Below are 27,319 nucleotides of genomic sequence, written 5' to 3'. Positions count from 1 at the left end.
CTCCAAGAATGCTTTCTTGCAGTCATCCCAAGTGGTGATAGAGTCACTGGGTAGAGACTTCTCCCACTGACGTGCCTTATCCCCCAAAGAGAAAGGGAATAGCTTGAGCTTTAAGGCATCTCGGACACACCATTGGTTTTTGACAACCCACAGTAGTTGTCGAACCTGTCCAAGTGATCAAATGGATCCTCTAGAGCCAAGCCATGATACTTGTTGTTCTCGATCACGTTGAGGAGTCCTGATTTGATCTCAAAGTTGTTGGCTGCCACAACGGGTGCTCGGATTCCCAATCTATGACCATGAATGTTGGGGCGGTCGTAAGTGCCAATGGGTCGAGCTGCTCGCTGTTGGTTTTGTGGAACGTTGTTAGCTCCATTGACGCCCGCATCATTTTGAGGTATGTCTTCCATATCAGTGTCCAATCTCTGCAAGTGAGCCTGTTGCTCTTCTTCTCTTCTCTTTCTAGCACACTCTCTCTAAAGCTCGGATGTCTGCAGCTCTTGAAACTAGGTTTGATGGACCCCTGCTCCTCAAGTTCATACACCTGTAGATTAAAGGGAGGTGAAGAAGAATCAGTAACAAAATAAAATAAAAATGACTTAGTCTCAAGCAAGTGACTAAATCTCAATGTCGAAATCTACTCAGAATTTGGCAACGGCGCCAATTTGGCGTTAGGAGTTTTCAAGGCTCCTAAGACAAATGTTGTAGTATAAAAGATTGTCGAACCAGTTCTGAGGGATATCAAAGCACTGAGAATGCAAGTACTCACTTAATCTAAGTGCAACCAATGATTTAGATGGGTTTTAAACTACTACTAATACTAGAAAGTAATAACAGAATGATACTTTCTTGACTAAAGGAAAAGAAAACTCATGGGCATAGGGATTAGACCTTGGGTGATCAAGTATCGAACTAAAGATGGCAAATGGTCAATCAAACTATCAACCTTAAGCCTAGACACAATTCTAAGCAAGCTCTATGTCTAGATGAATGCTCATTTGCTAACATATCTCAAACATCAAATGTCTTTGGTTGAATAATATGAAAGCAATCATTACTAACAAGTCTATTAGCTATCTTAGCATCTTTAACAACAAATGTCTTTGGCAAAGTATACTAAAAGCCTAGGAGAGTTGTCTCGGGCATTTCATCGAACACCTTTCGGGTGAGAAATGCCTAAGGATCAACAACTGAGTGGCCAACTCAGAAGATGCATTATGATTACTCTACTAGCAAGGAAATATGAATGATCTACACTAAAACATCCTAGCTCTAACCTAATCACCCTTAATCTCCCTAACCCATGAATTCAAAAGGTGATTACTCACTAATCTCCATGATTCCTCTTAAACCCATATTGGATTTCAGATTAATCATGTAGAGAAATAGATAAGAAATCAACAATAACACAAGAACATAAAAATCAAAATCCAAGAGATGAACTTCTCAAGAGAGTTTTTGTGTATTTCTCAATAGATCAAAAGATAATCTGCCTGGTGGCCACAAAAGATGTTTAAAACATAGGTTTTTCCAAGTGCAAAACGTCCAAAATAAATTGCAAAAAGGTCCTTGAGAAATCATGATTTTCGGCAGCAAAATAACGCGGAGCGACTTGCAGGTGTCGCTCCGGGAAGTCGCTCCAGGGCCGATTTTTGGTGTCTCCGGGCGAGAGGTCGCGAGCGACTTTGGTGTGTCGCTCCAACGGGTCGCTCTGGATCGGGAGCGACCTTGGTAGGTCGCTCTGAGAGGTTGCTCCAGGGTCATCTAAGACTGTTCGGAGTAATGAGAACGCGAGCGACTTCATGGCGTCGCTTAGGAAGGTCGCTCTGAGAAGTGGGACACAGCGACTTCGTGATGTCGCTCTGGGAGGTCGCTCCCATGCTCGGTTCGTCCAATGGTCACCTTTGCACCTCTTTTGAGCTCCAAATAACCTCATGTGGTACTCCAGTACCTAATAGAGACTCATGTATGCAAAATGCAACCTAAACATGTCTAAATCCTAATCTATATGATGAAAATGTTTATGAATGAATGGATAAAACAATGCAAATATGCAAGATATCACATAAGATCTGGGAAGTCATCGAATCAGAGACGACGGAAGGCGAGAAAAACGACATGGCCACGGCCTTGTTGTTTCAGTCCATCCCGGAGGCACTGATTCTGCAGGTTGGCGATCTTAACACCGCTAAGAAGGTATGGGATGCCATTAAAGCACGGCATATGGGAGCTGAACGAGTAAGAGAAGCGAGACTTCAGACACTGGCCGAATTCGATCGACTAAAGATGAAGAATTCCGAAACCATTGATGATTTTGCAGGGAAACTTTCAGAAATCTCGTCAAAGTCGGCGGCCTTAGGTGTTGAAATTGAAGAACCAAAGCTGGTCCGAAAATTTCTTAAAAGTTTGCCTCGCAAGAAATATATTCAGATTGTTGCTGCTCTAGAACAGCTTCTGGATCTCAACAAAACAAACTTTGAAGATATAATCGGACACTTGAAAGCATACGAAGAGCGTGTTGCTGAAGAAGAAGAAACAGAGGACGATCACGGAAAGTTAATGTATGCAAACTCTGAAGCACAAAACGGTCAATCAAATCACAGTCCTTACAATGGAGATAACTACAGAGGCAGAGGTCGTGGAGGACGCTTCTATAGGGAAGAGGACGAGGAAGATACGGTGGAGAGAGATACAATACCGAAACAGATGCGTCGAGGGTAACATGCTATAGATGTGACAAGTTAGGGAACTTTGTCGCAGATTGTCCCGAGCTTAAGCTAAAGCTACAAGAAGCTCATGAAACTGATAACACCGAGACGCAAACTGCCGAGGAGCTCATGATGCATGAAGTTGTGTTTTTAAATGAGAAGAATGTATTACCGGAGAAGTATGAAACAAACACTGGAGAAGGTAACATATGGTATCTCGATAACGGCGCGAACAACCATATGACAGGAGATAGAAGATACTTCTCATGGATCGACGATACTATCACTGGAAAAGTGAGATTTGGCGATGATTCAAGGATTGATATCAAGGGAAAAGGGAATATATCCTTTACTGATATGCATGGAGAGTCGAGAGAGATGACAGACATCTACTGTACTCCAGACTTAAAGAGCAACATCATTAGTCTTGGGCAAGCAACGGAAGCGGGATGCGACATACGGTTGAGAGGAGAACAGCTCACCATGCATGATCAGAAAGGAAAACTGCTTGTTACTGCTAGTAGATCAAAGAATCGGTTATATAAAGTACATATGGGGATCAAGAGTCAGTCATAGTTGCATCTTACAAAGGCTAGCGAATCAAATACTTGGCACGCACGTCTGAGACATATAAACCTCGAGACAATCAAATCAATGAAGCAAAAGGAGCTCATACTAGGACTTCCGAGCATTCTCTTTGAGAAAGAGGTTTGTGGATCTTGTTTGATGGGAAAGCAAACCAGACAGGTTTTTCCTCAAGCGACCACTTATCGAGCCACCACGAAGCTACAACTGATTCACGGAGATCTATGTGGTCCTATAATGCCAAGTACACAAGCAGGAAGCAAGTACATCTTTGTACTTATTGACGACTACTCAAGATACATGTGGAGCATCTTGATGAAAAACAAAAGTGATGCCTTTGAGAAGTTTAAAATCTTGAAGATTCGTGTAGAGCAAGTCACAGGCAAAAAAATTAAAACCCTAAGAACAGATAGGGACGGAGAGTTCATATCTCACGAGTTCAACATGTTTTGCGAGAAATCAGGCATAAATCGACACCTCACAGCTCCTTATACGCCACAACAGAACGGCGTCGTAGAGAGGAGAAACAGAACGCTACTAGAGATGACAAGGAGCATGCTAAAGCACATGGATATGCCAAACCTGTTCTGGGGAGAAGCAATTCGACATTCAACATATCTACTAAACCGAATAGCAACGCGAGCGTTGAAGGATCGAACTCCATATGAGCTCTTCCACGAAAAGAAACCAAACATAAGCCATCTTAGGATCTTTGGATGCATTGGCTACACGAAAATTGAGAAGTCAAAGTTAAAGAAACAAGATGATAGATCAAGAAAGCTCATACATCTCGGAACAGAACCTGGATCAAAAGCTTATAGATTATATGATCCTCAAAACCACAGGATGGTAGTAAGTCGAGACGTAGTATTTGATGAGACGAGAGGTTGGGACTGGAACAAAACCAGTCTAGAAGAGAGACAAGATGAAGAATTTGGCGCCACTCTTGTTAGAATTGTGAACCATAGAGCTCAAGATGCGATAGAAGGAGATAAAGGGAGCGTTGAGGTAGATGAATCCGCTAGAAACAGAGGAGTTGACTGTATAAAGGAAGATAAATCTATTATCGAGGTTGAGGATAGCGAAACAGAGGAAGAAGATGATCAACTGGCTCTGCGAAGATCAACCAGACAAAGTAACAAACCTAAATACCTAGAGGATTATGTTCTCCTAGCAGAAGAATAAGGAGAGAAACTACTACTATGTCTTAACAATGAGCCGGTCAACTTCTTGGAAGCAAGTGAGTCAAAAGAATGGATACAAGCGTGTATTGATGAGATCGATTCGATTGTCAAAAACAACACATGGGTCCTTGTCGAGCTTCCGGTTGGAGTCAAGCCAATAGGCCTAAAGTGGGTCTTTAAGCTCAAGCGTAATGCAGATGGAAGCATCAACAAATACAAAGCTCGGCTTGTGGCTAAAGGATACGTGCAGCAGCATGGTATCGACTTTGATGAAGTATTCGCGCCAGTAGCACGACTTGAGACAATTCGACTACTCATCAACCTTGCAGCAGCTCGTGGATGGGAAGTTCATCATCTCGATGTGAAAACAGCCTTCCTGTATGAAGAGTTAAAAGAAGTCCTCTACGTCTCACCACCTGAAGGATTCGTGAAGTAAGGAGAAGAAGGGAAAGTATACAAGCTTTATAAAGCACTATATGGGTTAAGACAAGTACCGAGGGCTTGGAATTCGAAGTTAAATCAAATTCTTATGGAGCTTAAATTCACAAGTGTACAAAGGAGCCGCCCGTATACAGAAAGACGGTAGATGAGCATCTCCTCGTTGTTTCGGTTTACGTAGACGACTTATTTGTTACTGGAAGCAACAAAGGAGTTATTATGGAGTTCAAACAGAGAATGGCGTCGAAGTTCGACATGAGCGATCTTGGCTTGTTGACTTACTATCTAGGGATAGAAGTGTGTCAACATATTGGTGGTATAGTACTGAATCAAAGACGCTACGCTCTCAAGATCTTAGAAGACACAGGAATGGATAAGTGCAACTTGATTCAAACACCGATGGAAGCAGGTTTAAAACTCTGCAAGGCGGATGGAGAAAGAGAGATTGACGCCTCAGATTACAGAAGAAAGATAGGCTCAGGGGCGGATGCAGGACTACATATAGATGGGGGCTCATGATTTTTTTACCTTATGCATAATTTTCTAAGTAGAAACAACCTTCAAATTTATACTAATTACTACAAGAAAATAAAAAATCAGTAGGGGGCACATGACCCCGTACCGTTAGCCTTGCGTCCGCCCCTGGATAGGCTGTCTACGTTACCTACTTCATACGAGACCGGACATGTCTTATTGTGTTGGTGTGTTGAGCCGGTCCATGCATTGTCCGAAAGAGTCACATAGCGTGGCAATCAAACAATGTTTGAGATACTTACGGGGAACGACTTCTGTAGGCTTGACATTCCAACATACACCATCAGTTGTGCCGAGACTATTGGGGTTTAGTGATAGTAGCTACAACACCGATCAAGACGACGGAAAAAGCACGACGGATCATATATTCTATCTTGGAGATAGTCCAATCACATGGTGCTCGCAGAAACAGGACACAGTAGCGCTATCGTCATGTGAGGCCGAGTTCATGGCTGGAACCGAAGCAGCAAGACAAGTACTTTGGCTTCAAGAACTGTTAAGTGAGATCACGGGTCTTCCATGCGAGAAGGTTGTGATATGTATTGATAATAGGTCGGGTATTGCTCTTACTAAGAATCCGGTCTTTCATGGTCAAAGTAAGCATATACATTCTCGATATCACTTTATAAGAGAATGCGTGGAGAAGGGGCAAATTGAAGTAGCACATGTTCCTGGAGACAACCAAAAGGCAGACATCTTAACCAAAGCATTGGGAAGAATCAAGTTCAGAGAAATGAGAGATTTCATTGGAGTACAAGATTTGGAAAAAAAAGATTTCAAGCTTAGAAGGGAGAATGTTGAGATAAACTTGAAGTAGATTGAGTTAGAAGTTACCTAATCCTAATGTGTTATGTTTATCTAAAAGGATTAGGAAATAATGAGTTGTGTTAATCCTAATGAGGTTAGGATAATTAAAGTGTTATATAAAGATATGCATGTGTATTGCATAACTTAAGAGAGTTGAGAGCTTTAGTTTTTGAGATAGTTTTCTAAAGCAATAAAGAGTTTGAGTTTTGAGTTATAATCTTTGAGCAAATACTTTCTGTTTGATACAATAGGCTTTTGCACATACAAACAAAATCCAGAAATCGAAACTTAAAATTCCAAATTGTGGAATCTTGAGTGAATCCGTCACATTCCAGAGATCAGCTCACTAAATTCAAGCACTTTAGCATACCAGCAGGAAGATTTCATGTAACCCAAGCATGTAATCATTAATTAAGCAAGGAGAGACAATGATTACCTCCTGAACAACCTTGCGCTTCCGCAGCTCCTCTTGCAGGCAAAATGCTCGGAGGACTTCTTCTTTCTTCCAATCTACAGTCTGCAATATGATAGTACATTTATAGGATTGGACTGAGAATTTTTAGAAACGGCTGTAATGGGCGTTTGATATACTTTCCATATACTAATTAAGAGTGTTGAATCATAATTTGAGCTGAAACTTGATAAGTGGATGGAATATCTTCGCTACTTGAAGATGATTGGACTTTTTTAACAGTTGCTTTGAGACAGTGATATGATTAGGGAGGAGAAAGAAGGAACGCTATTTCAGTTCAAAAAAAAAAGGAACGCTATGGTGGATGATGTGCCCAACTTTTGTTTTTGTAGTCTACATAAACCTTGTTTAAATTCAACAATTTATAGTTTTGTTGGCCCATTTACATGAAAACACACATGGTGACGGTATGGAGGTTAAAATGAGCTAACTCGCTCAACTCAGCTCAGCTTATAGTGAGCTCGGCTCTTTCATGAGCTAGCTCAGTTCATTTATTATATGAGTTTCAATATGTAAACTCGAACTCAGATCATCTAGATCATGAGTTAAATGAGCTAACTCGTGATCTAAATAAAAATCGTTTTTATAGCACCAGAACTTATATGTATGTTTTACATTTTAATATTATAATCATGAGTTAGTCATATTATTTAGTTTAATAAATGATTCATGATCACGAGTAAAATCATTTTAATTTGATATTTAATATTATAATCATGAGTTAATCAAGATTTACATTTTAATCATGAGTTAAATTGATAGCACCATAACTTATATGTATGTTTTACATTTTTATTTTAGAAGATAAATATGATTAATATAGATATTATCTGTTAAGAAGATATGGTTTGACATTTTAATTTTAGAAGATAAATATGATAAATATAGAAATTATTTTTTTTACATAAAAATAGAAATTATCCAAATATAATATATTTTATATATTATATATTATTGTAAGTAAGAAATGAACAAGCTCATGAGTCAGTTCATGTTCATTAAAGATCGTTCATATAACTCGTGATCTAATTTAAGCTCGATCATTAAAATCATTTATTAAATGAGCTTAAAATATAGAGATCCAACTCATGAAAAAACGAGCTGAGCTGAGCTAGATCATGAGCTATAGATCATTTTGACACCCCTACATATATATAAAAATATTACATAAATATTAATTAATAAAATAAAACACCAATATCTAAAATTATCAATAGAAATAAATTATTAAATATTAAATAACGAGCAAAATACTATATTATTTCATAAAATTATTTTCATAATGCTCCCATATATGATCAACTATTGTATTTCGACATAAAAATGACTCTCTTTATTTTTAATTTGTAGATTACGAGTTAAAAGTTGTTGAAATCGAGTATCTTCATTTTTCGCCATATCATCCATTATGTCTTTATGTGCCTTTCTAAAAACAAAATTTTATTTAGTGTCTTTTGTAATATTGTTGTTGTTTTATCCTAGTATTAAAATATTTTAAATCTTATTTTAAAGTTTTTATTTAATTTTATATGTAAAACTTAGATTTATAAAAACAATCCGTCTTGTTTTTTATTTTTATTGTTCTTTTGAAATATTTATGAGGTATAAAATTTATTAAGATTAAAACGGTAAAAAAAATTAAAAATCATAAATATGATGTATAATTATAATGACTAAAATGTAAATAAAAGTACGAAACTTCAAATATGAAGTTTTGAGGATATAAAGGGAAATTGCCACAAATACCACATTCATATTACCACTTTTCATGTTTACACTAACCACTTTTACCCTCACTTTTAATGAAGGGTAAAAAATAATTATACCCTTAGGGTTAACTAATATAAACTTAAGGTTTAAAGTTGAGGGGTGGGGTAGGGTATTTGGAATGTGAAATTTATGATTCTAATAAATATATAAATACTTAAAAAATATATAAAAAATTTTAAAAAATGGTTTCAAATATAATTATCGTTTTTCAAAAAGAAATTTGAAAAAAAAATAAAAAAAAAATTCGAAAAATTTTTTTATAAAAAAGTTCGAATATGAAAAAGTATAATTCTAAAACAAAAAAAATTATTTATTTTTTTTTATTTTTTTTATTTTTTTTTATTTTTTTATTTTTTTTATTTTTTTTTTATTTAAATAATGATTTATTATATATATAAATAACAAAAGCGTAAGAGTCTTTTGCCACTTAATGAAGAAGTTATTTTTGAAAATGTCTCATTAGTGGTGGTAAAAATAAAAAGTGATACCATGAAAGTGATAAACATGTAATTTTTCTCCTTGAAATTTTATTGTTTATTTAAAATTTCACCGCTCAAAACTTCGAATTTGAAGTTTTAAAGTTTTGAAGTTTTTGTTTGAAAGAAAAGAATTATATATTTGAAGCTATATTGTTTTTTTTTTTTTGAAACTGCTACGAGGAAAGTAGGGGGCAGCAGCCACAGTCAAATCTTCTTCATTTTTTTTTCTAATTCATGAGACCTGAATTTTTGTGCCCCATTCAAAAGGTTGGTTTTGCCTTTTTCTAAACTCGCTCAGTTATTGACCATTTAATGAATTTCTATATAGTAATATTGTGTTCCTTCTCTATTGATAGACAAAATAAATATTAGGAGTATCAAAATGAGTTAACTCGCTCAACTTAGCTTAGCTCGCAGTGAGTTCGGATCTTTCATGAGTAGCTCAGTTCAGCTTATTTATTATATGAAATTTTATATGTAAAATAGAACTCAAATCATCTAGATCAAGAATTAAAATGAGTTAACCCGCGATCAAATATAATATAATAAAAAATATAAAAACAATTATAAATAAATATAGAATAAAATAATTTCATAATATAATCTAAACTTTAAATTTAAAAATCCAAAACATTAATATTAATGAATAAAACCAAAATCTAATAATAAATTAAATAAAAGATAAATTAGTGATCCAAAAATCTATTCCACATAAGAGTCTTAAGATGATTCATTCAAAGTCTTAATCTATTCAAATCATAAAGATATATATTCCGCATGAGAATCTTAAAAATATTTTTTTTTTACATTTTCATTCTAAAAATATTTGATATGAGGATTGATATCAATATTCTTTTACATTATATATATATATATATATATATATATATATATATATAAATTTTGGTTTATATTTTAATTTTAAAAGATAAATATAATTAATATGGAAACTATCTTTTCTTGCATAAAAAATTGAAGTTATCCACCCACACACACACATATAGTATAAAATGACCAAGTTCATGAGCTAACTCGTGTCGTTAAAGATCGTTCATATAACTCGTGATCTAATTTACGCTCGATCAGTAAGTTTATTTATTAAATGAACCTAAAAAATAGAGCTCATGATAATGAATAATCGAGCTGAGTTGTGCCAGCTCATGAACTATAACTTATTAAATATTAATATCCATTAAAAATTAATTAAGCACTAAATGAAACAAAAATATATATTTGCTTTGTGTATGCTAGACATAGGAGATGATTGGCTGGACTATATATATAGAAAATTTCATGTAAAATTTAGTTTGTATGATTTTTCGATGTAGTTGTATACAATGTAACTGTACAAATTAAATGAGAAAAAAAAACAAAACTGAAAATATTCATACATCAATTGTTTTTGCTTTAAAAAGAAGGTTCTTACATTCATTTTTTTATTTTTCTACTTTAATTTTAAAACTACATAAATCATTATTAATAATGTTTATGGTTGTAGATAGAAAATAAAGCTAAAACACTTGTCATACCCCAAGCAATCACCTTAATATGCATATGTATGATTTGGATAAAAAAAATTAGAGTAGTTGTTTTGTATATTATTTTTTATTTTCGTTATATAGGTACTTGGTTTTAATTATTTCTCCTTTCGTATTAGTTTTTGCATTTCCAAAGTTTATAAATTTTGAACTTTAATTTTTAAAATATAAAAGTTAGTATAAGATGCATGTACAAAATTTTATACAACCATAATTGTTTATATATATTTTTATGTTCCCACTCAAACGACGGCTGGATCCGCCAATACATACCTCGCATAATTTGGATATGAATTAATTTTCAGTGGACTTAGGTTCTCTTCATAGTTCACAAACAATGTTAAAGATGAGGTATACAGCTCACAGATAAATCTTAAAGATAAGGTATACAGCTCACAGATAAAGTTTATTGCCAGATATTAAATAAATCGTAAGCAATAAACTCATAATCCGTGTGGTCGTACAATCGAAGGTAATGAGATACTTTGAAACAGTGTTCTAAAATACGGTGTAAGTATCTGTCTAGGCGGTGTTTAGACGCTATAGGATAACCAACCGTACTGTTTTTATGTTATACAATGTTTTATGCGGATTTATATAATTTAGATGAATAATAGTATTTAGGTGGACATTATGCGGTCTACGCGGACGCCTAAAAGGATTTTAAGCATTACTATTCAAAGGAGAAATATTAATATTATTATATTTTATTAATGTTATTATTTATATTAATTTTAATTATTTTATGTATTTATATGATTATAGATATTAGTATAATTGTTGCAAAATCATTTTAAATTTATCATTTTTATATATTTAAAATGACTTTAATTTTTATAATTTAAAACTATTAAACTATATACATATACATAAAAGTAGATTTAAAATAAATTTATGTTTAGATTTTTCAAAAATAATGTATATATATATATATTAATTTTATATTTATATTTTGTGTAAAATTATATATCTCCGTATACACCGTTTAGGCGGGTGCTATACAGTCATTTAACGCGTAATGAATGCCTAGCGCATTTTAGAACAATGCATTCAAACCTAAGTTACTCGCCAACCCAAAACTTGCATCACAATCGCGTGGTTTGACTCATTATTCTATAAAAATATATACACAAAATCTATGTATTTTCTTGCCATATACGTAAAAACAAATCATGTAAAAGATTATGAAAATGTAAAATATTTCAATATATATGTGTGTCTAAAATAATTCTGTCAAAATTCAAAGAACAAACTAAGTTTATGAAATGAATTGAAAACAATATAAAACATATTATTCAACCAAAAAAAATATAAAACATATTATGCGCTATTAAGAAAAACATACTGAAGTCAGTGGAACTAGCTCCGATTTATTACTGATGAGATTAACTCAAAATTTAAACCACGAGAACCACGTGCACGAAACTAATAATGAGTTCGATAGCTAGTAGTCGCAAAAAGTATATAATACTGTTTTCCTTCGTCCAGTTAGATGCCTTGCAATTATTTGTTAATACATTTCGGCTGAGGGATTTCATCAAGAGTTATTAACACTGCAGGGCAGTTTGTATGTTTTATTTACACACCAAAACAGTTATTGCTACTGAGGTACTTTTTGTGTGAAAAGTCATGATTTACCCTTGATAAAGGTAACTGGTGCTTTAGTTCTGGTTGGGGCAAAATTATACTCGTTAGGATTTCAAAAATTTAAAAAACGTGGTGGGCCCTGTCGACAATAAGTTTTAAAGATTTTACAGAGGCGTGGGAGTAATTAAATTTTTGTTTCTTTTACCGAGGGCCGACTGCCAAAGCAAAAAAGTGACGAGGAGGAGATTAGCGACGGCGACGGTTTCATAAATTGAGGAGTTTCAGTGTAGATTGCACAGAGGAGATTAGCAACGGCGACGGTTTTGTAAATTAAGGAGTCTCGGTGTAGATTGCACGGAGGAGATGTCGGTAAGGCGGAGCAAGCATGGGAAAGAGGATGCTGAAGGTTTGTTTTTTTGCGTGAAGTTTTGCAATAGTTTTTGTGGGTTGTGATAATACCATGTGGGTTTGTTTTGGTATCTGATTGATCTTTTTCAACGCAGCGGTGGTAGAGTTAGAGGATATGCGTAAAAGGCTACCGGAAAGACTATTTGCTACTGTGTTTACATGTTTGCGGTAGGCTATGTGGTGTGTCTAATGTGTACGCGTCGTTAGTTGTACATGTGGACAACTACGTTGTGAAGACGACCTAACGGTTTGCGGTAGGTGAGTCGTCTACAACAATTTGTATATGTGGACACCGGATGTTGTATGACCAGCAATGGGTAGGTTTCTTTTTGTACCGAGAAAATGTACTTGTACCAGCAGCGTACAAGTGTACATGAAGAAATTGTGTCCATTGGAATAGTTGAAACGTTGAAGTTGTATTTGACGTGGGCGGATGTACGATTATTATGTGTACATGTAGACAACAAGCACTGCTTTTCTGTGAGACTGATGAATGTATACATGTATATATATGAGTTACGAATTCCATTCTTGTCTAGAGCGAGCAAAATTGTTAGGTGTTTGGTAATACTTGTTAATATGTACAGGTCCAATACATCGTGTGATTATCAAACATATGTATATGTGTAGATGTGGACAAAAACAATCTGTGTACACATTTGTAATGCGTACATTGGACGTGCTCAAACTGTGTGCATGGGAGCATGTATTGCATGACTGATGAATGTATACATGTATATACTGGTTTTATATGTGGACCGCATGGAGTAATCAAACATATCTATGTGTAGATGTCGACAAAACAATGTATGTACACGTCTGCAAATCGAACATTTGTACATGATGAAACTGTGTACATGGGAACAGGTGAAAACTTGAATTTGTGGTTGACGTTAATGTAAAGATTTGATGTGTACTTGTGGACAGCAAACACTGTTATATGGGAGACTGATGAATGTGTACATCTATATATTGGTTGTACATATGGACAAAATGCATTGTATGTACACGTTTAAAAAGCGTACATATAAACACACTTGTACGTGGTGTTTGAAGCATTGTATGTACACGTTTGTAAAGCTTACATATGTACATGTGAAATGCCAAAGTGATGTATTGATGTGTACATAGTGTTTGAAGCAAGACGGTTGTTATGTTAACAATTGAAAGAGTCATCATGAATTTGGCGTGCAAGTGTACATACGAAGAGGTGAGCATGTATATGTACATGCGAAGAGGTGAGAATGTATAAACACGTTTGTACATGGTGTTTGATGACCATGCAACGCTCAGCCATGTGAAACCTACGAGAACATAAATTAGGATGTGAGCTTTTTGGTTAACGATGTTGGTTAAGCGTGGTTTAGCGAACAAACCTCTTCTTTAGATGCAATATCTGATTTTTGAGAGAACAATGCGTGAAACAGCAAGAAATATAGGTGAAATTGACTTTCTCAAACCCAGAAAATCTGGGCCGTCGGTGAAAAAGGTAAAAAGCAGATCTAAGGGAGTGAAGATATGAGGCATATATATGTCTTGTCAATGAATTTGTAATAATCTAAGCTGTTGATAGAGAAGAGAGATGTGTGGTGGAGGATTGTTCCCGCTTATACCATCGTTTAGTTAAAAAAAGCTAGTGGACATGTTAGTTATAAAGGAACTAGTTAGGAGTAGTTAGTTGAAGTAAAAAGGAAGCTGTTAAGAAAAAGTGTGTTAGTAGTGTAAATTGTCTTATTATGATATAAGAAACTTAAAACTGACTCACAATGTAATATTCTCTTTCATCAATGTGCTCGATCTTATCCGACACATCTATGTTTATATATTGTGTGTACATAAAAAGTCGAAACAATTCTTTTGTCTAATGTCTAAATAAATAAAAACATTGTACGTGACAGTAATTTTCGAGTTTAAATACTATATTTTTAAAGAGAAGATTCTAGTATGGCTAAAATTATGAAAACGATTGTATGCTTTCCATTGCGAATCCGAATTTCGCTTAGACAAGAGAATCTCTTTCATTAGAAAACCCCATCTAAGTGTGGCCTCTCTGGTCTCTGATGGCATAAATACAGTACAGATCTGTTCCACAGTGTACTAAACAACTGTTTATTGCACATATATAACGCGATTATATATTTGATATCCCTTGGTTAAACAAATCTCCCGGATCTGCTAAGAATCAAATTTCATTATTTGACAAAACCAACAGATCATTCATTTATGTCATTACGTGCTTGACTAATAACAAATGGTTAGGATATTTTTATTAGAGCATCCGCAATGGTGTTATCTAAAAGAGAGTCCTTAGAAAAAATGTATTTTAATTTTTTAGTACTATTTTTTTTCAAATAAAAAAAATCAACCAATCACGGGTTGTCACATGTCGTGAAGATCCGTAAATAGTACAAGGATTCACTAAGAAAGAATCTTTATTTAGGTTGGCAAATTGATTTGATTGTTTTTAAGTTACATGTTGTTGTAAATTTATGCAATGTATGTAACACATTCAATCCAAAAAAAAAACTTCTTTTGGAGTCATATATTAGAGGCTAACTTGAGAGACCACGAAGTTTAATATAATAAATATTCATCGTTGTTTCATTAGTTATAAGCCGGGTTATAAGGAAGAAACTCCAGAAGTAAATAAAATAAACGTTTAGTTTTGCTTATGCAGTGTTTCAGCCGTGTTTATAATTTCTTATTAATAAATTTCGGCCGGAGATTTGGCCACCAGTGTGAGGTACTGGCTTGTCCTTGTCTACATCTATATATATTTCTTTTGATCAACCACATCTATATATTAGTATTACACTTATCTCCTTTTGGGTCAATGTGTGATTGTATTCTTGCGTCGACGTCGATGAATATACGTTTCAATATTATTAGTTTGATACTTATTGTAGTTCCATTACCTGCTTCAGCTGTTCAAGCAGATACAAAGTTTTGATTAAACATTTTTTTTCTACTAGATGTTTGAAGATAGAGTAATAGTGTTGGTTTTTTTTTTTTTTTTTTGGTAAAAATGTAAAGATATTATTACCAAATTTTTTTCGCTTTTGACAGAAGTTACAGAGATTAACAAGAAACAGAAAAACGAAAATGAAAATCTAAACATAAACTCAGTCTAGTCAAGGCGGGACAGACAGACACAACAACCAAAACCGCTATCCCGAGGTTCGACCAAGTCCGCAACAACAGCTTGCCGCAAAAGAATAAGCCAAGTTCAACCGAGAGTCGGGACCCCAGTAATTTTGGCCTCCCCGGTGATCCGCTCTTAAAGATAATGGCCCATCCTAGAACAGCTCGCTTCGAGGCTTTATAGCACAAGCCACAGGAACAGACAGCAACAGCAGAGGTCTAGCACACCCACAGCAACCGAAACCGAGCAATTATTAGGCCCGAAAACGACCTGTACATAATGACGCTCCGAGCAGAAAGAAAAAAACTCCTCAACCAGAGAAGCAAGAAGACGGGTCCGAGAACACAGCTGAAACGGGGACCGATGACGCTCTTAAAGACCTGAAGAAGCTATAAGAATCAACCCTGCCGATGAATCCGTAGACTAACATCGGCACTGGGATGAGCTGATTCTACAAGAAGAACCACCGAGAGAGGACACCAACCCGGAGACCACCCGAGTTAATATTCACCTCGCTACCTGCCGTTCCGAGAACCGGAATAAGGATAACTTCAAATCGTCAACAGACGCACCCGTGGCTAAGGGACGTCCAACTGCAAAGGAGAAACAAGAGCAAGACGCCTAAGAAACTTGCCGGCAGCTTCAAAGACGAACCGGAACACGAGACCGGGCAGAGGAACTGCGAATGAGAAGGAAGTCGGCGGAGTTGCAACGAACCGGCCATAGACGACTAGAAACGCGACGCAACCCTTTGAACCTCCACACGCCTTTGCCGGAAGCACTAGCACACACTAGACAAACCCCCGGCTTGAGACGCGCCTCCGAGTAAAGCAACCTCCGGAGCACACACAACGTTGGACAGAAGAGAGCGACTCACCAAGACGCCGAGGGGAGCCACCATTCTAATACCTGACACCACTCCTTGGAACAGACCACGACAAGGCCGATCTAGAAGAATCGACACCGGATCTGGAGAAGGAGCCGCCGTAACCTCCACACGCGCCATCAACTCGTCGACGAAGGACCCAAAAGGTGAAAACTTGAGCCCTTCAATAAACCCTAAAAACCGACCCTTGCACCAGCCACCATCTCTTCACCCTCGTAGCCACACCGGAGAGCCAAGCTACCTCTGATTCCGGCCAAGAAAACCTTCGTCTGTGAAGCTCTTCCTCTAGGGTGACCCACATATCGGACGAAAAGGAGAAGGTAGGAGCAAGAGCAAACAAAAAACAGAGTTAAGGGAGAAGGGGAGCCCTCCGACGGTGGCAAAACGGAGCCCACGCGCCGGAGGCAAACAGATCTAATCGAGAGAAAGAGAGAGTTTAGGAGAGGGAGAGTTTAGGAGAGAGAGTTCGCTTCCCAATATTCATCTCGTAATAGTGTTGGTTGTTTCTTAGACACGATCGAGTACCTTTTTTCTTGTTGCTAAACCTAATTTTATTGACACAATTCCTTTTAAAAGTAGTTTAAAAGTAGTTTTACAAGTACATTATGGTCTCTCAACAATATAATACTAGTATTTAAGTCAAGTTTAATTAAAGAATTTATCTTAAATATGTTTGTATGTTGATGAAATATCCGTCTAAGCTTAACATAGTATTAGTATATTTATTGTAGTTTAATTTTCTAAACTAGATTTGAACCCGCACATATGTTCGGATATTTTTAAAAAAAAATAACATTTAAAATATAAAATAAATTATAAAAATATATATTTAATATCAATTTTTATGTATATAATATTACTTTGCAAATTTATATTTCTTGAAATTTGTTTTTGATAAAATCGTACTAATCTTATATTAATCACTTATGCAACATCGTATTAATATTTAATTTTAAACATTATTTTTATATGAATTTTTAAAAATTTATTAATTTTTTGTTAAAATTTGTTTTATTCTCGAAATGTCTGTATGTGACCAAATTAAATTATTAGTATTGTATATTTTAAATAAAAATTTATTTAATATATTATATTTAAGTTTGAGATTTTTATTTTTACTACAAAAATTAAACAAAATTTTTTTTCAACCAATAAATTATTATTTATTTTGTTTTATATAAAAATTTAATATGATAATTTCAAAAAGAATTTGGATATACTATTTAATTTCAAAATTAGTTTTTGAAATATATATAAAATTTGGTCTAGACTGAATATGATAAACAATCAAAAATAATTGCATAATGGAAATATATTTGGTCTTTCTTAAGAAACCTATATTGTTTAGATGTATATTGTTTATGTTAGGAAAATATCATATATGCATAATTTTAGGATATTTAGTTTAGTTTCTAATTAATAGTCTTTTTTTTTGTCATATTTTTTTTTTAATAGTCTAACATAGACTTTTCTATAGTAGATATAAAGTAGGGCCCTAAATTAATAGATTAGATTTATTTTAAGTTAGAGAAATTTTCATTAATGTGTTTAAGATATATCAGATTATGTTTTAGTTATATTTATTTGTATTAGTTAATCACATTTACAACCACTAGGTACATTTTTTTTAAGTAGCAAATACATGTTGCTGAAGAAAAGGATGTAAATGTATAATAAATGGATAATATAAAGAGTTGAGCAAAACAAGAATAATATAAAGAAATGAAATACATTTTATTATGTTTTCTGGACTGATATGGTCGGAGCCACAACTTGTGTTCTGTTGCTTCTGTATTGTCATATCCTCTTTGACTCCCTATATATAGGTTCGGTTCCTACCGAGACCACGAACAATACATCAAAAACAATAACTCCAATTACCAAAAGAAGAAACAAAGAATTCAAAAATGGAAATTCTCACTGCATTTCTCTCCATACTTCTTACCTTAGGGTTTATTCTAATATTCTCATGTTCAACAAAAGCCCTAAAACCACAAACCAAACCACCTTCGTATCCACTCATTGGCTCTATCCTCTCTTTCAACAAAAATCGCCACCATCTTCTCCAATGGTACACCGATCTCCTCCGTCTCTCTCCATCTCAAACCGTCACCATCGATCTCCTCCTCAACCGCCGCACCATCATCACGGCCAACCCCGAAAACGTTGAGCACATTCTCAAAACAAACTTTTGTAACTTTCCTAAAGGCAAACCTTTCACCGACCTCCTCGGAGATTTACTAGGCGGTGGTATCTTTAACTCGGACGGCGAGTTATGGAGCTCGCAGCGAAAACTCGCGAGCCACGAGTTTACAATGCGTTCCCTTAGGGAATTCACTTTCGAAATCCTCCGCGAAGAAGTCGAAACCCGCCTCGTTCCGGTGCTTTTCTCAGCCGCGGACTACGGCAGAGGAAGGACGGTGGATTTTCAGGAGATCTTGAAACGTTTTGCTTTCGATGTGGTTTGCAAAGTTTCTTTAGGTTGGGATCCTGATTGTTTGGATTTGACCCGACCTGTTCCAGATCTTGTCGAGGCTTTTGACGTAGCGGCTGCGATCAGCGCTCGGCGCGCGACGGAGCCAGTTAACGCCGTGTGGAAGCTGAAGCGTTTCTTCAACGTGGGGAGCGAAAGGAGGCTCAAAGAAGCGATCAGGACCGTGCACGTGTCCGTCTCTAAGATCATCCGTGCAAAGAAGAAGTGTCTCGATATTGACGGTGACGTTTCAGACAAGCAAGACTTCTTGTCGAGGTTTCTTGCCGCCGGCCACGACGAGGCATATGTGAGAGATTCTGTTATCAGCTTTATCATGGCGGGAAGGGATACCACGTCGGCGGCCATGACGTGGCTTTTTTGGTTGTTGAGTGAAAACGATGACGTGGAGAAGAAGATTCTAAAAGAAGTGAGAGACAAGGGATCTTTAGGGTTAGGGTTTGAGGATTTGAGAGAGATGAGTTATACGAAAGCTTCTCTCTGCGAAGCAATGAGGCTTTACCCACCAGTGGCGTGGGACTCAAAGCATGCAGCAAACGACGACGTTTTGCCAGACGGGACACACGTCAAGAAAGGAGACAAAGTTACTTATTTCCCTTACGGTATGGGAAGGATGGAGAAAGTGTGGGGTCAAGATTGGGACAAGTTTAAACCGAACCGATGGTTTGATGAAGAACCAAATTACGGTATAAAACCGGTTTTGAAAAGTGTGAGCTCGTTCAAGTTCCCTGTCTTCCAAGCCGGACCAAGGGTTTGCATAGGGAAAGAAATGGCGTTCATGCAGATGAAATACGTGGTTGGTTCGGTTTTGAGTCGGTTTGAAATCATACCGGTTTGCAAGAACCCTCCGGTATTTGTTCCTCTGTTAACGGCTCATATGGCTGGTGGGTTAAAGGTCAAGATAAAGAAGAGAAAACATTAATTAGTGATATCACTATATAATTAATCAAGTCATGTCCTTATAAAAATATCTAAACGAATATGTAAAATGTGTGGTTAATAGTTAATACATTAAAAATCAAATCAGCATATGAATGTGTGATTCACAGTTTCACACAGGTTGCTTCTGAATAGAAAACAATATAAAAATGAGTGATTTTCACTCAGAATCACTTTGTGACTTTTAATTACATGATAAGTCACTTGTTGCTACTAGGGTACTTTTAAGTGGTTGTTTACTTTCTTATCCCTAACTAAAGTGTAACCATAACAAGTATCTGGTTTCTTTTCTTTTCTTTTGTTTTTAATTTCTAAAAAATTTGAAACATAAAGCATACTCTTTTCGTCTTTGTCCCTCTGCCTTTTCTCCTCCGAATATCCATGGTGACTGATTCATCCTAACGCAATTTATCCAAATTTAAGATTGAGTTCTTTGGCTTTTCAAATGTTGCTTCAAAAATCAAAATCTCAAAAAATGTTGCTTCACAATTGTATCGTCCTCTTCGTCTCTCCCCCCCACCATGAACTGCAGTTTGATTCGCTTCTCCTTCGCCGCAACAGCACTACCGTGAACGCCGCCACGTCCATGTTAGACACGGAATCACTCCGACCAAGCTTCCTCCTTCGTTCTCTATAACTCACTTCCATCACTGCCATGACCTTCTCCTTGGTGGCTACATGCTCAGATCGTCTTAAATCCTCCTCGCGGTGGTCGTCATGCTCGGGACCGGAACTGCAAGCTTTCAGCAAAGACTGTCCAGGCTCAGTATCTGGGATCGAGAGACCCAGTGGCCAAAATCCTATTTTTCACATTAGGTCCCTCGTATTTGTATATCTTCTATTTTGACCCTAAATTTTATAAATGTGCAAGATTAACCTTCGAATTTGCATCAAAATTTTTATTTGTATTCTTCATCCCTCAGTTTTATGCAATTATGGATGCAAATGAAATATTAACATCTGAATGCAAACTGGAAGGATAAAAATAAGGTAAATGAGATGCATAAAAACACTTAAATGATGACATATCAATGAGTAGTAACAACACATGTTTTTTTTTTGTGGTTTGAATTGAGTGTTTGTGGTTTGATGTTGAAAACGATAAGCAAAATAGACGATTTGTAGAGGACACAGAACAATGACATCTAAAAATGCATCCGAAATGGCTTAAATGAACAAAATATAAAAGCTTAAACTCATTTACAATGATGAGATATCAAAATACAAAGTTGAAGGTAAGTGTCGATTTTCTTGTGCATGGTGTTGTAATGATATCCATATATAATCATATTAATAACATCCACGTGTACACATGTGTTCATGCACAACTTATTCAGTGATAGACATGATAACTTCATACATGTCATTTGACAAAATGAATCAATGTCGTTTTAATATCAGCTATATGTATGACGTTTTGTGTATATTTATATGTATAAGATCAGGTGTACACAAAAAATACATTATCCACATGTACAACGACTCATATATACATCATTTAACTTGTACACATTTGCAAATTGAAATATTTTCACGATAAAAATATTGTCCATGTGTACACATAAATTTTATTGTCTACATGTACAATAATTCACTTGTACACCAAATAAATTTTAACATACATTTATCAAGTTTGAATATCAATTAAAACCATATACCATAAATATGAGTAATTCAATTGTGTGATTAATATGAAACCGTCTTATTGGGATTCACTTGTTGGGATTTTATTTTATAGTTTTTTCACCAAACATTAACAGCACATGAAATCAAATAAATCTAGGCAGTAGGCAGTGGTTAAACTACCGTTTGGTCTCGCGTTCGAAGTACATTCAGCGTCTTTTTTTTTGTCTTTTTTTTGTTTTTTCTTATTTTCTTTAACGAAGGGTATAAAGGTAATTTTGACTTCGTCTTCTTCATTTAGGGTTTCTGCAACTGAAACAGAGCCGCCACATACATTCACCATCATTTCGAACATTTCTTCCATATATTTTAACTCAAAACCTACAAATTTCGTAAGATTAATTCTTACCAAGTGAAAACGAGCAAAAAAACAATTTTTTCCCCAAAATTTCGGAATTTTCATCCAATTATAACCAAATCGTTATGGTTAATAGACCTCCCAACAAAAGCATCCCTTTTCTTCATTCACCAACACCGTCCATATTCGAAGGCTCTGAGAATTCGAAATCTATGTTTTCACTACTACCATAGAACCCACCACCATCTCTTACTAAAGACTTGTCATTTATTTACTAGCTTCATCGTTGGAAATCCACCCGTATTTTTGACCCGTAACTCCCAACACCGAAATAATCAACATTGTCTACTCAAATTGTTAAAAGTTCGTTGACGATTTGAGAGAGAGAGAGAGACTATCGGTTCATTTTTCAAAAAAATGTAACTAGATTAGTTAGGAGACAACAATAAGTTAAGAAAAAGTGTCTCAAGAGTGAAAAGTGTCTTAAAGTGTAATAAAAAGATGAAATGTGACCTGTAATGTAAATGTTTCTATATAAATCAACATTGTCGTCTTGTTGTAGTTGGATGCAATATAGTAATCAGTTTGATAGACGTATGTGTATTTGTATGTTAAATAATTTGTGGAAGCATGTGAATGTATTTCTAAATTAAAATAGTAAAAGAATGGAGCTAAAACACATCACAATACAATCGTTTATCAAATAGAAAAGACACAACACAACACACATCACTGGACTGTCATCTTTATGCTGCAAGTGTCAAGTGGGAGATATGATAAATCATTATCCTCACATCTAATCGTATATTATAAACAACAGTAATGCGATACTGCAACAAACGAGATACGAAACGATTTGGATTGGTTGCCCAAAACGTCAAAACAAAAGAAACAAACGAATTTTATTTTATTTCAGATACCTAGACATCAATGTTGTTCTTTTTTTTTTTTTTTATCATCTGAAATTTATTAAACATAAAACCAAGTTTTCCAAGAAAGCCCAAAGATATGCAAAACGTAAAATAAAGAGATACAAACGGTCCACAATATACAACAAAAGGTCAAAACCAGACAAACAAAAGGGCAACTAGAACAACCCATAAGAGACTATGAGGATGGTCCAAACAATAGGCCCATTTGTTTATAGCCCCATGGCTAATCGGAAAAGCTGACTCGACAGGAACGCTGAGATACGTGCACTAACGAAAAAGACACGTGTTTAGAAAATACAATTTTTGCCGACTCAACGCCGACAGAGAATCTTCGCGGAGATATGATTCACCAAAAAAAGCAGAGCATCCACAGTAAAGAGATAACAACTCAACAGAGCACCCGTTGCAAAGAAAACCCAAGGTAGTTGAGAAAAGAAACATAGCTCCGCTTCCAGAAAAGAGAAGAAACAATTGCAATCAATCGATCTTAGAACACCAAATTATCCTGAACATGCAACACATACATCTTTAAAGAGACATATAAGCTTGAAAATGCGAAAGCCCTATCCAAGGGGAAGATGAAACAATCCTAGTGATTAGATCGAGATTCATTCGAATCCTAAAAAAAGCATAGAGAAGCAAAGAAGACGAGATACAAAAAAATCCGGACATAATCCAAAGCTACACAACATCGAAGAAGATCGATGGTTAGCAAGAGGCCGGACGAAATCATCGGAGAAGAAGATGAATTGCCGGAGTAAAAAAACCGGCCGGCTACACCAAAAGAACCGCCAGAGTCAAAGGCCCGAGACATTGGGAGTCAAAAAACCAGACAAGATCCGGCTATAAACAAAAGAAAGTCTCAAGCTTCAACTCATCTTCTCTGTGAAAGAAACATAGAGAGAGAACAGAGAGGAGAGGAGCGAGACCTCTTTTACATCAATGTAGGTCCTATTCAAGATTATGTTTTTTTTTTCTTTTAAATATAATTTTATTTATTCATTCAACCCGAAACATCGGAAAATCAGATCCGGTTACAAGCCCATTTCAAACAAAAGTTCCTAAGTATTACAAAACTAGCTTCGTCCGCCCACTAAACCCGGCACATTCCGCTAGTCTGTTTTTCGAAATCTTTAAGAATCGGTTGTCGTTCTCAACCATCGATGAAGTTCCCGGGAAGGTGAGGTTCTCCTTGTTGCCTTGGATGCTGGGACTTCCCGTGACGTCTACGGAGTAGCTGGTTCTCGATGAACTCCACAAACTTATAACCTTCACTGTCTATGAGGCGCTAGACGACCAATAGAGGAGATACATACCAGAACAACCTCGCATTCGTCGCCAAAGTTGGGCTTGAACTCACCGCCACACATCGCTTGATAACGTCTCCCAAACCTGCACAGCAACTAACCAAGACACTACCAACCGACAATCAAGTGACTCACGGAGGTACTGGGATGTGTTACTTGGACCAATCGAGGCACCCAAACGAGCAAGGAAGTAGATCCTTAAACCCACAAAAGCGATTGCCGTCTTTGAGAACCAAATAACGGATGGCTGCGACTCGAGATCAACTTTCTCCGGCGTCCACAGAGATGTACTAGTGAAACCCGAGAGACCAAAACTCCAAGCAAGAGAGCCGTCGCTACTTACTAGAGCCACCAAGACAATGACGAGGAAGGTACCTGCTGAAGAGAGGAGAGGCCTCGATAACCCACCTATCGACCATAGACGACCAAAATCCAAGCTGAAAGAGAAACACCCACGATCCGGTCTCGAGCTGGGCACCACCACTGCTGCGTAACACAGCTCGCGAATCACATCCCAAAAGAACAGCTCTTGACTCGAGCAGAGAGGAGACGAGCCCCACGACACCGCAGAAGCACGCTAAACCACCCGCCTTTGTCGAATGTCCAGAGAGAGCCCACGTTTGACCGCAAAGCCCCACCGGAGACAAACCGCAGACACCATACTCGAGCGAGAAGACAAACGACCCGGATCTAAAAGGGAAACTCGATCCAAAACTCAAACCCTAAAAGCCGGCTCCACCGTAGGCCACAGCAGCACACCACCGCACCCTAGCTCCAAAGCAACCGAACCCGCCACTGACATCAACACTCCTCGCGAAAGAGGCACTAATCAGGGAAGAGAGGGAGGAACATAGGCATGGACAAAGCAATAGAGGAGCAGAACCACGAAGAAGCAAAGTAAAACGGAGATGCGGGAGGAGAGAGACCTCCGGCGACGGCACACGCTAGTTAGGAGAGAGAAGGTTGTCTTATTCAAGGTTATGTTTAATATGCAAGGTTACAAAAGTGTTTGATTAGACGATTAAATGTGACAAACGGTAAAATGTGATTTTCAATTTCTAGTTCAAAAGATAAACACTTATGGCAGTATCAAAAGATTATAACGACTAACAGTACAAGACTGTATATACTTGTGGTTCGGAAGCATGAAAACAGAAAGACGAAAGCAATTTTGTCCATCTTCTCAAGCAAAATATAAAACTCTTCCTTCTCTGAGACAAACCAATTACAGAGAGTCTTAACAATATGGTTGCAGAACTCTTGGTTAATGTCTTCACCAACATGCACGAACCACAGAATTTATGATACAACGGCTTCAAGAAGCTTCTCGTACACCTGTCTAGCAGATAAATCCTCGACCTGGTGTATTAAACAAAAAAAACAATCAATACTTTACATTCATAAAGGAGCTTGTGCCATTAGTAGAAAGACAAAACCTTATATCTAAAGCTAAACAAAAACCACCAAGCTTTTCTAGAGATGAATCTTCATAAGGTTATTCTCTACGGAGTTGATGAAAACGTTTGAGAATCGAAGGAAGTGTCAACGTACCACTAGGAGTTTCGATTTGCTATTCCATCCTCTTTGGAGAGTCATCTGGCTCAACCTTAAACCAAGCACCTTAAAAAGCAAAAAACACAGAGTTCGTGTTGCACTATTTAAGTAAAAGCCTAGTTCCAAAGTAAGAGAACAAATCTTTAAGGAGTGGTTAGGAAAAAAATGTTTTAATACCCTTCCCATGAATTCCAGAAGCTCGTTGTTAGCTTCCCCACGAGCTGCTGGTGCGGCAATAGTAACACGAACATCATCAGCGTTTACTCCTGCAGAGATAAAAAGGATAAGAAAATCAAATCGTATCACCATACATCCATGTCAAGAGACTAGAAAATTTTAGAGTTGGTGTCATATGGCTATATCTTACTTGTGATTGCTGAACGTTGTGCACGGTCTTCCACTTCTATTGCGACCTGAACAAGTCCACCGTCGAGCTGTGAAATGCAGGGAGGCACTGGTGCATCCTGTACGCCACACATAACATGTTTAACATCTATTGTTTGATTTTGCAATTGAGAAAATCTATTAGAAACCAATAGTACCTGTGGGTTAGTTTCTGCAGCGACAGCACTAAGCGCTCCATCAACAATGTAAACGAAGGCTGCAGTTTCCAGACTCTCATCAGCGCGATAACAAACAAAAAGCTCACAGCCAATGCAGTTCATTCTAAACTGTCTCTCCAGTTTGCCTTCGCCGCTAGATGTTTAATCAAAACATAAAGAAAGAAACTTTTTTAGAAGATTGGTGCATAAGAAGACTGTATCAACAAACCTTACCGTTTTAATAAAACTTTTCCTCCCTCGCTGACATTCAACCTAGCAAGGTGCTTCTTCTTGTCCAGCACACTGGATCTGTCGGTCTTCCTCTTTGGCATCTTCTGCAATTGCGTATCTTGTAACAAATTCAATTCAGTATACAAATATCGCCTATAAATTTAAATCAGCAGACAGACACTCTCTTAATCCGGTTAAGGATTTACAAGTTATTAGCTTTTCTACATAATTACATGAAAACATGCAATGAGCTGACAAAGGAAGGCCACATAGAGCGTTACAAGCGTTAGCACATTCAGTTCATAAAAAAACAAACATACTCAGAATCTAAATCGAAGTAATGCAATATCTAAAAAGTACTTTCATGTTTAACCTAAACTCAAGCAAGAAGCTGCCCACCAATTTGAAAAACTGCAAACTTCCATTGCTTAATGTTCAAAGTAATCAACGACTGAACCTTTCAATCCTCACTTACACTCAGTGTATCTATAACCCCCAAAAAGGGCCAATTTTAAGTCTAATTTTCAGGCAAATTAACTCTAGAAAGAAGGTGAAAGGGGGGAAACGAACCAGTGATGAGGACATGAGAACCACAGTGCTTGCAGTAGTACACGAAGAGATCAGAGTCGGGTCCTTCCGGCGCCGCGTCCTCGCTCGAGTACGTATGCGTCGTTCTCTTCGGCATCTCTCCTCCTCGATCTTTCCAAACTCACCTCCGCTCTGATTAATAGGCGAATGGATCCGGCTGGGGTTACGGGCCCCAGGGGCAAAACCGTCAAACTATTTGGTTAAAATTTATTGGTT

At 36.6% G+C, this 27,319-nt stretch overlaps 4 protein-coding genes across 5 annotated transcripts in view; 2 read left to right on the top strand and 2 right to left on the bottom strand.

Annotated features, from left to right (window-relative positions):
- The window catches only part of LOC103873757, a 31,482-nt gene extending 24,455 nt beyond the window's left edge, over positions 1–7,027 (bottom strand). For both annotated transcript variants that reach the window (XM_033292982.1, XM_033292983.1), the window contains exon 1: positions 6,693–7,027. The gene's annotated coding sequence lies outside the window, so the exon portion shown is untranslated. The remainder of the gene's footprint in view (positions 1–6,692) is intronic.
- LOC103873793 lies at positions 2,044–3,284 on the top strand. The gene is made up of 2 exons (XM_009152192.1): positions 2,044–2,710; positions 2,761–3,284. The coding sequence occupies exons 1-2, from the start codon at positions 2,044–2,046 to the stop codon at positions 3,282–3,284; spliced, it is 1,191 nt and encodes a 396-aa protein (XP_009150440.1).
- Positions 7,028–15,208: 8,181 nt separating the features above from the next.
- LOC117125840 (cytochrome P450 94B1-like) lies at positions 15,209–23,501 on the top strand. The gene has a single exon (XM_033272449.1). It carries the CDS (start codon positions 18,446–18,448, stop codon positions 19,949–19,951), a length of 1,506 nt encoding a protein of 501 aa, XP_033128340.1. The 5' UTR covers positions 15,209–18,445; the 3' UTR covers positions 19,952–23,501.
- Positions 23,502–25,214: 1,713 nt separating this feature from the next.
- Positions 25,215–27,317, bottom strand: LOC103873755 (UPF0235 protein At5g63440). The gene is made up of 7 exons (XM_009152148.3): positions 27,086–27,317; positions 26,519–26,633; positions 26,285–26,438; positions 26,110–26,206; positions 25,920–26,008; positions 25,740–25,808; positions 25,215–25,547 (listed from the first exon to the last, which is right to left on the bottom strand). Exons 1-7 carry the CDS (start codon positions 27,198–27,200, stop codon positions 25,488–25,490), a joined length of 699 nt encoding a protein of 232 aa, XP_009150396.1. The 5' UTR covers positions 27,201–27,317; the 3' UTR covers positions 25,215–25,487.
- Positions 27,318–27,319: the final 2 nt, after the last annotated feature.

The sequence above is a fragment of the Brassica rapa genome, chromosome A06 (genome assembly GCF_000309985.2).
Source record: "Brassica rapa cultivar Chiifu-401-42 chromosome A06, CAAS_Brap_v3.01, whole genome shotgun sequence".
Lineage (NCBI taxonomy): Eukaryota > Viridiplantae > Streptophyta > Magnoliopsida > Brassicales > Brassicaceae > Brassica > Brassica rapa.
This window is presented reverse-complemented; position numbering and strand designations above follow the sequence as displayed.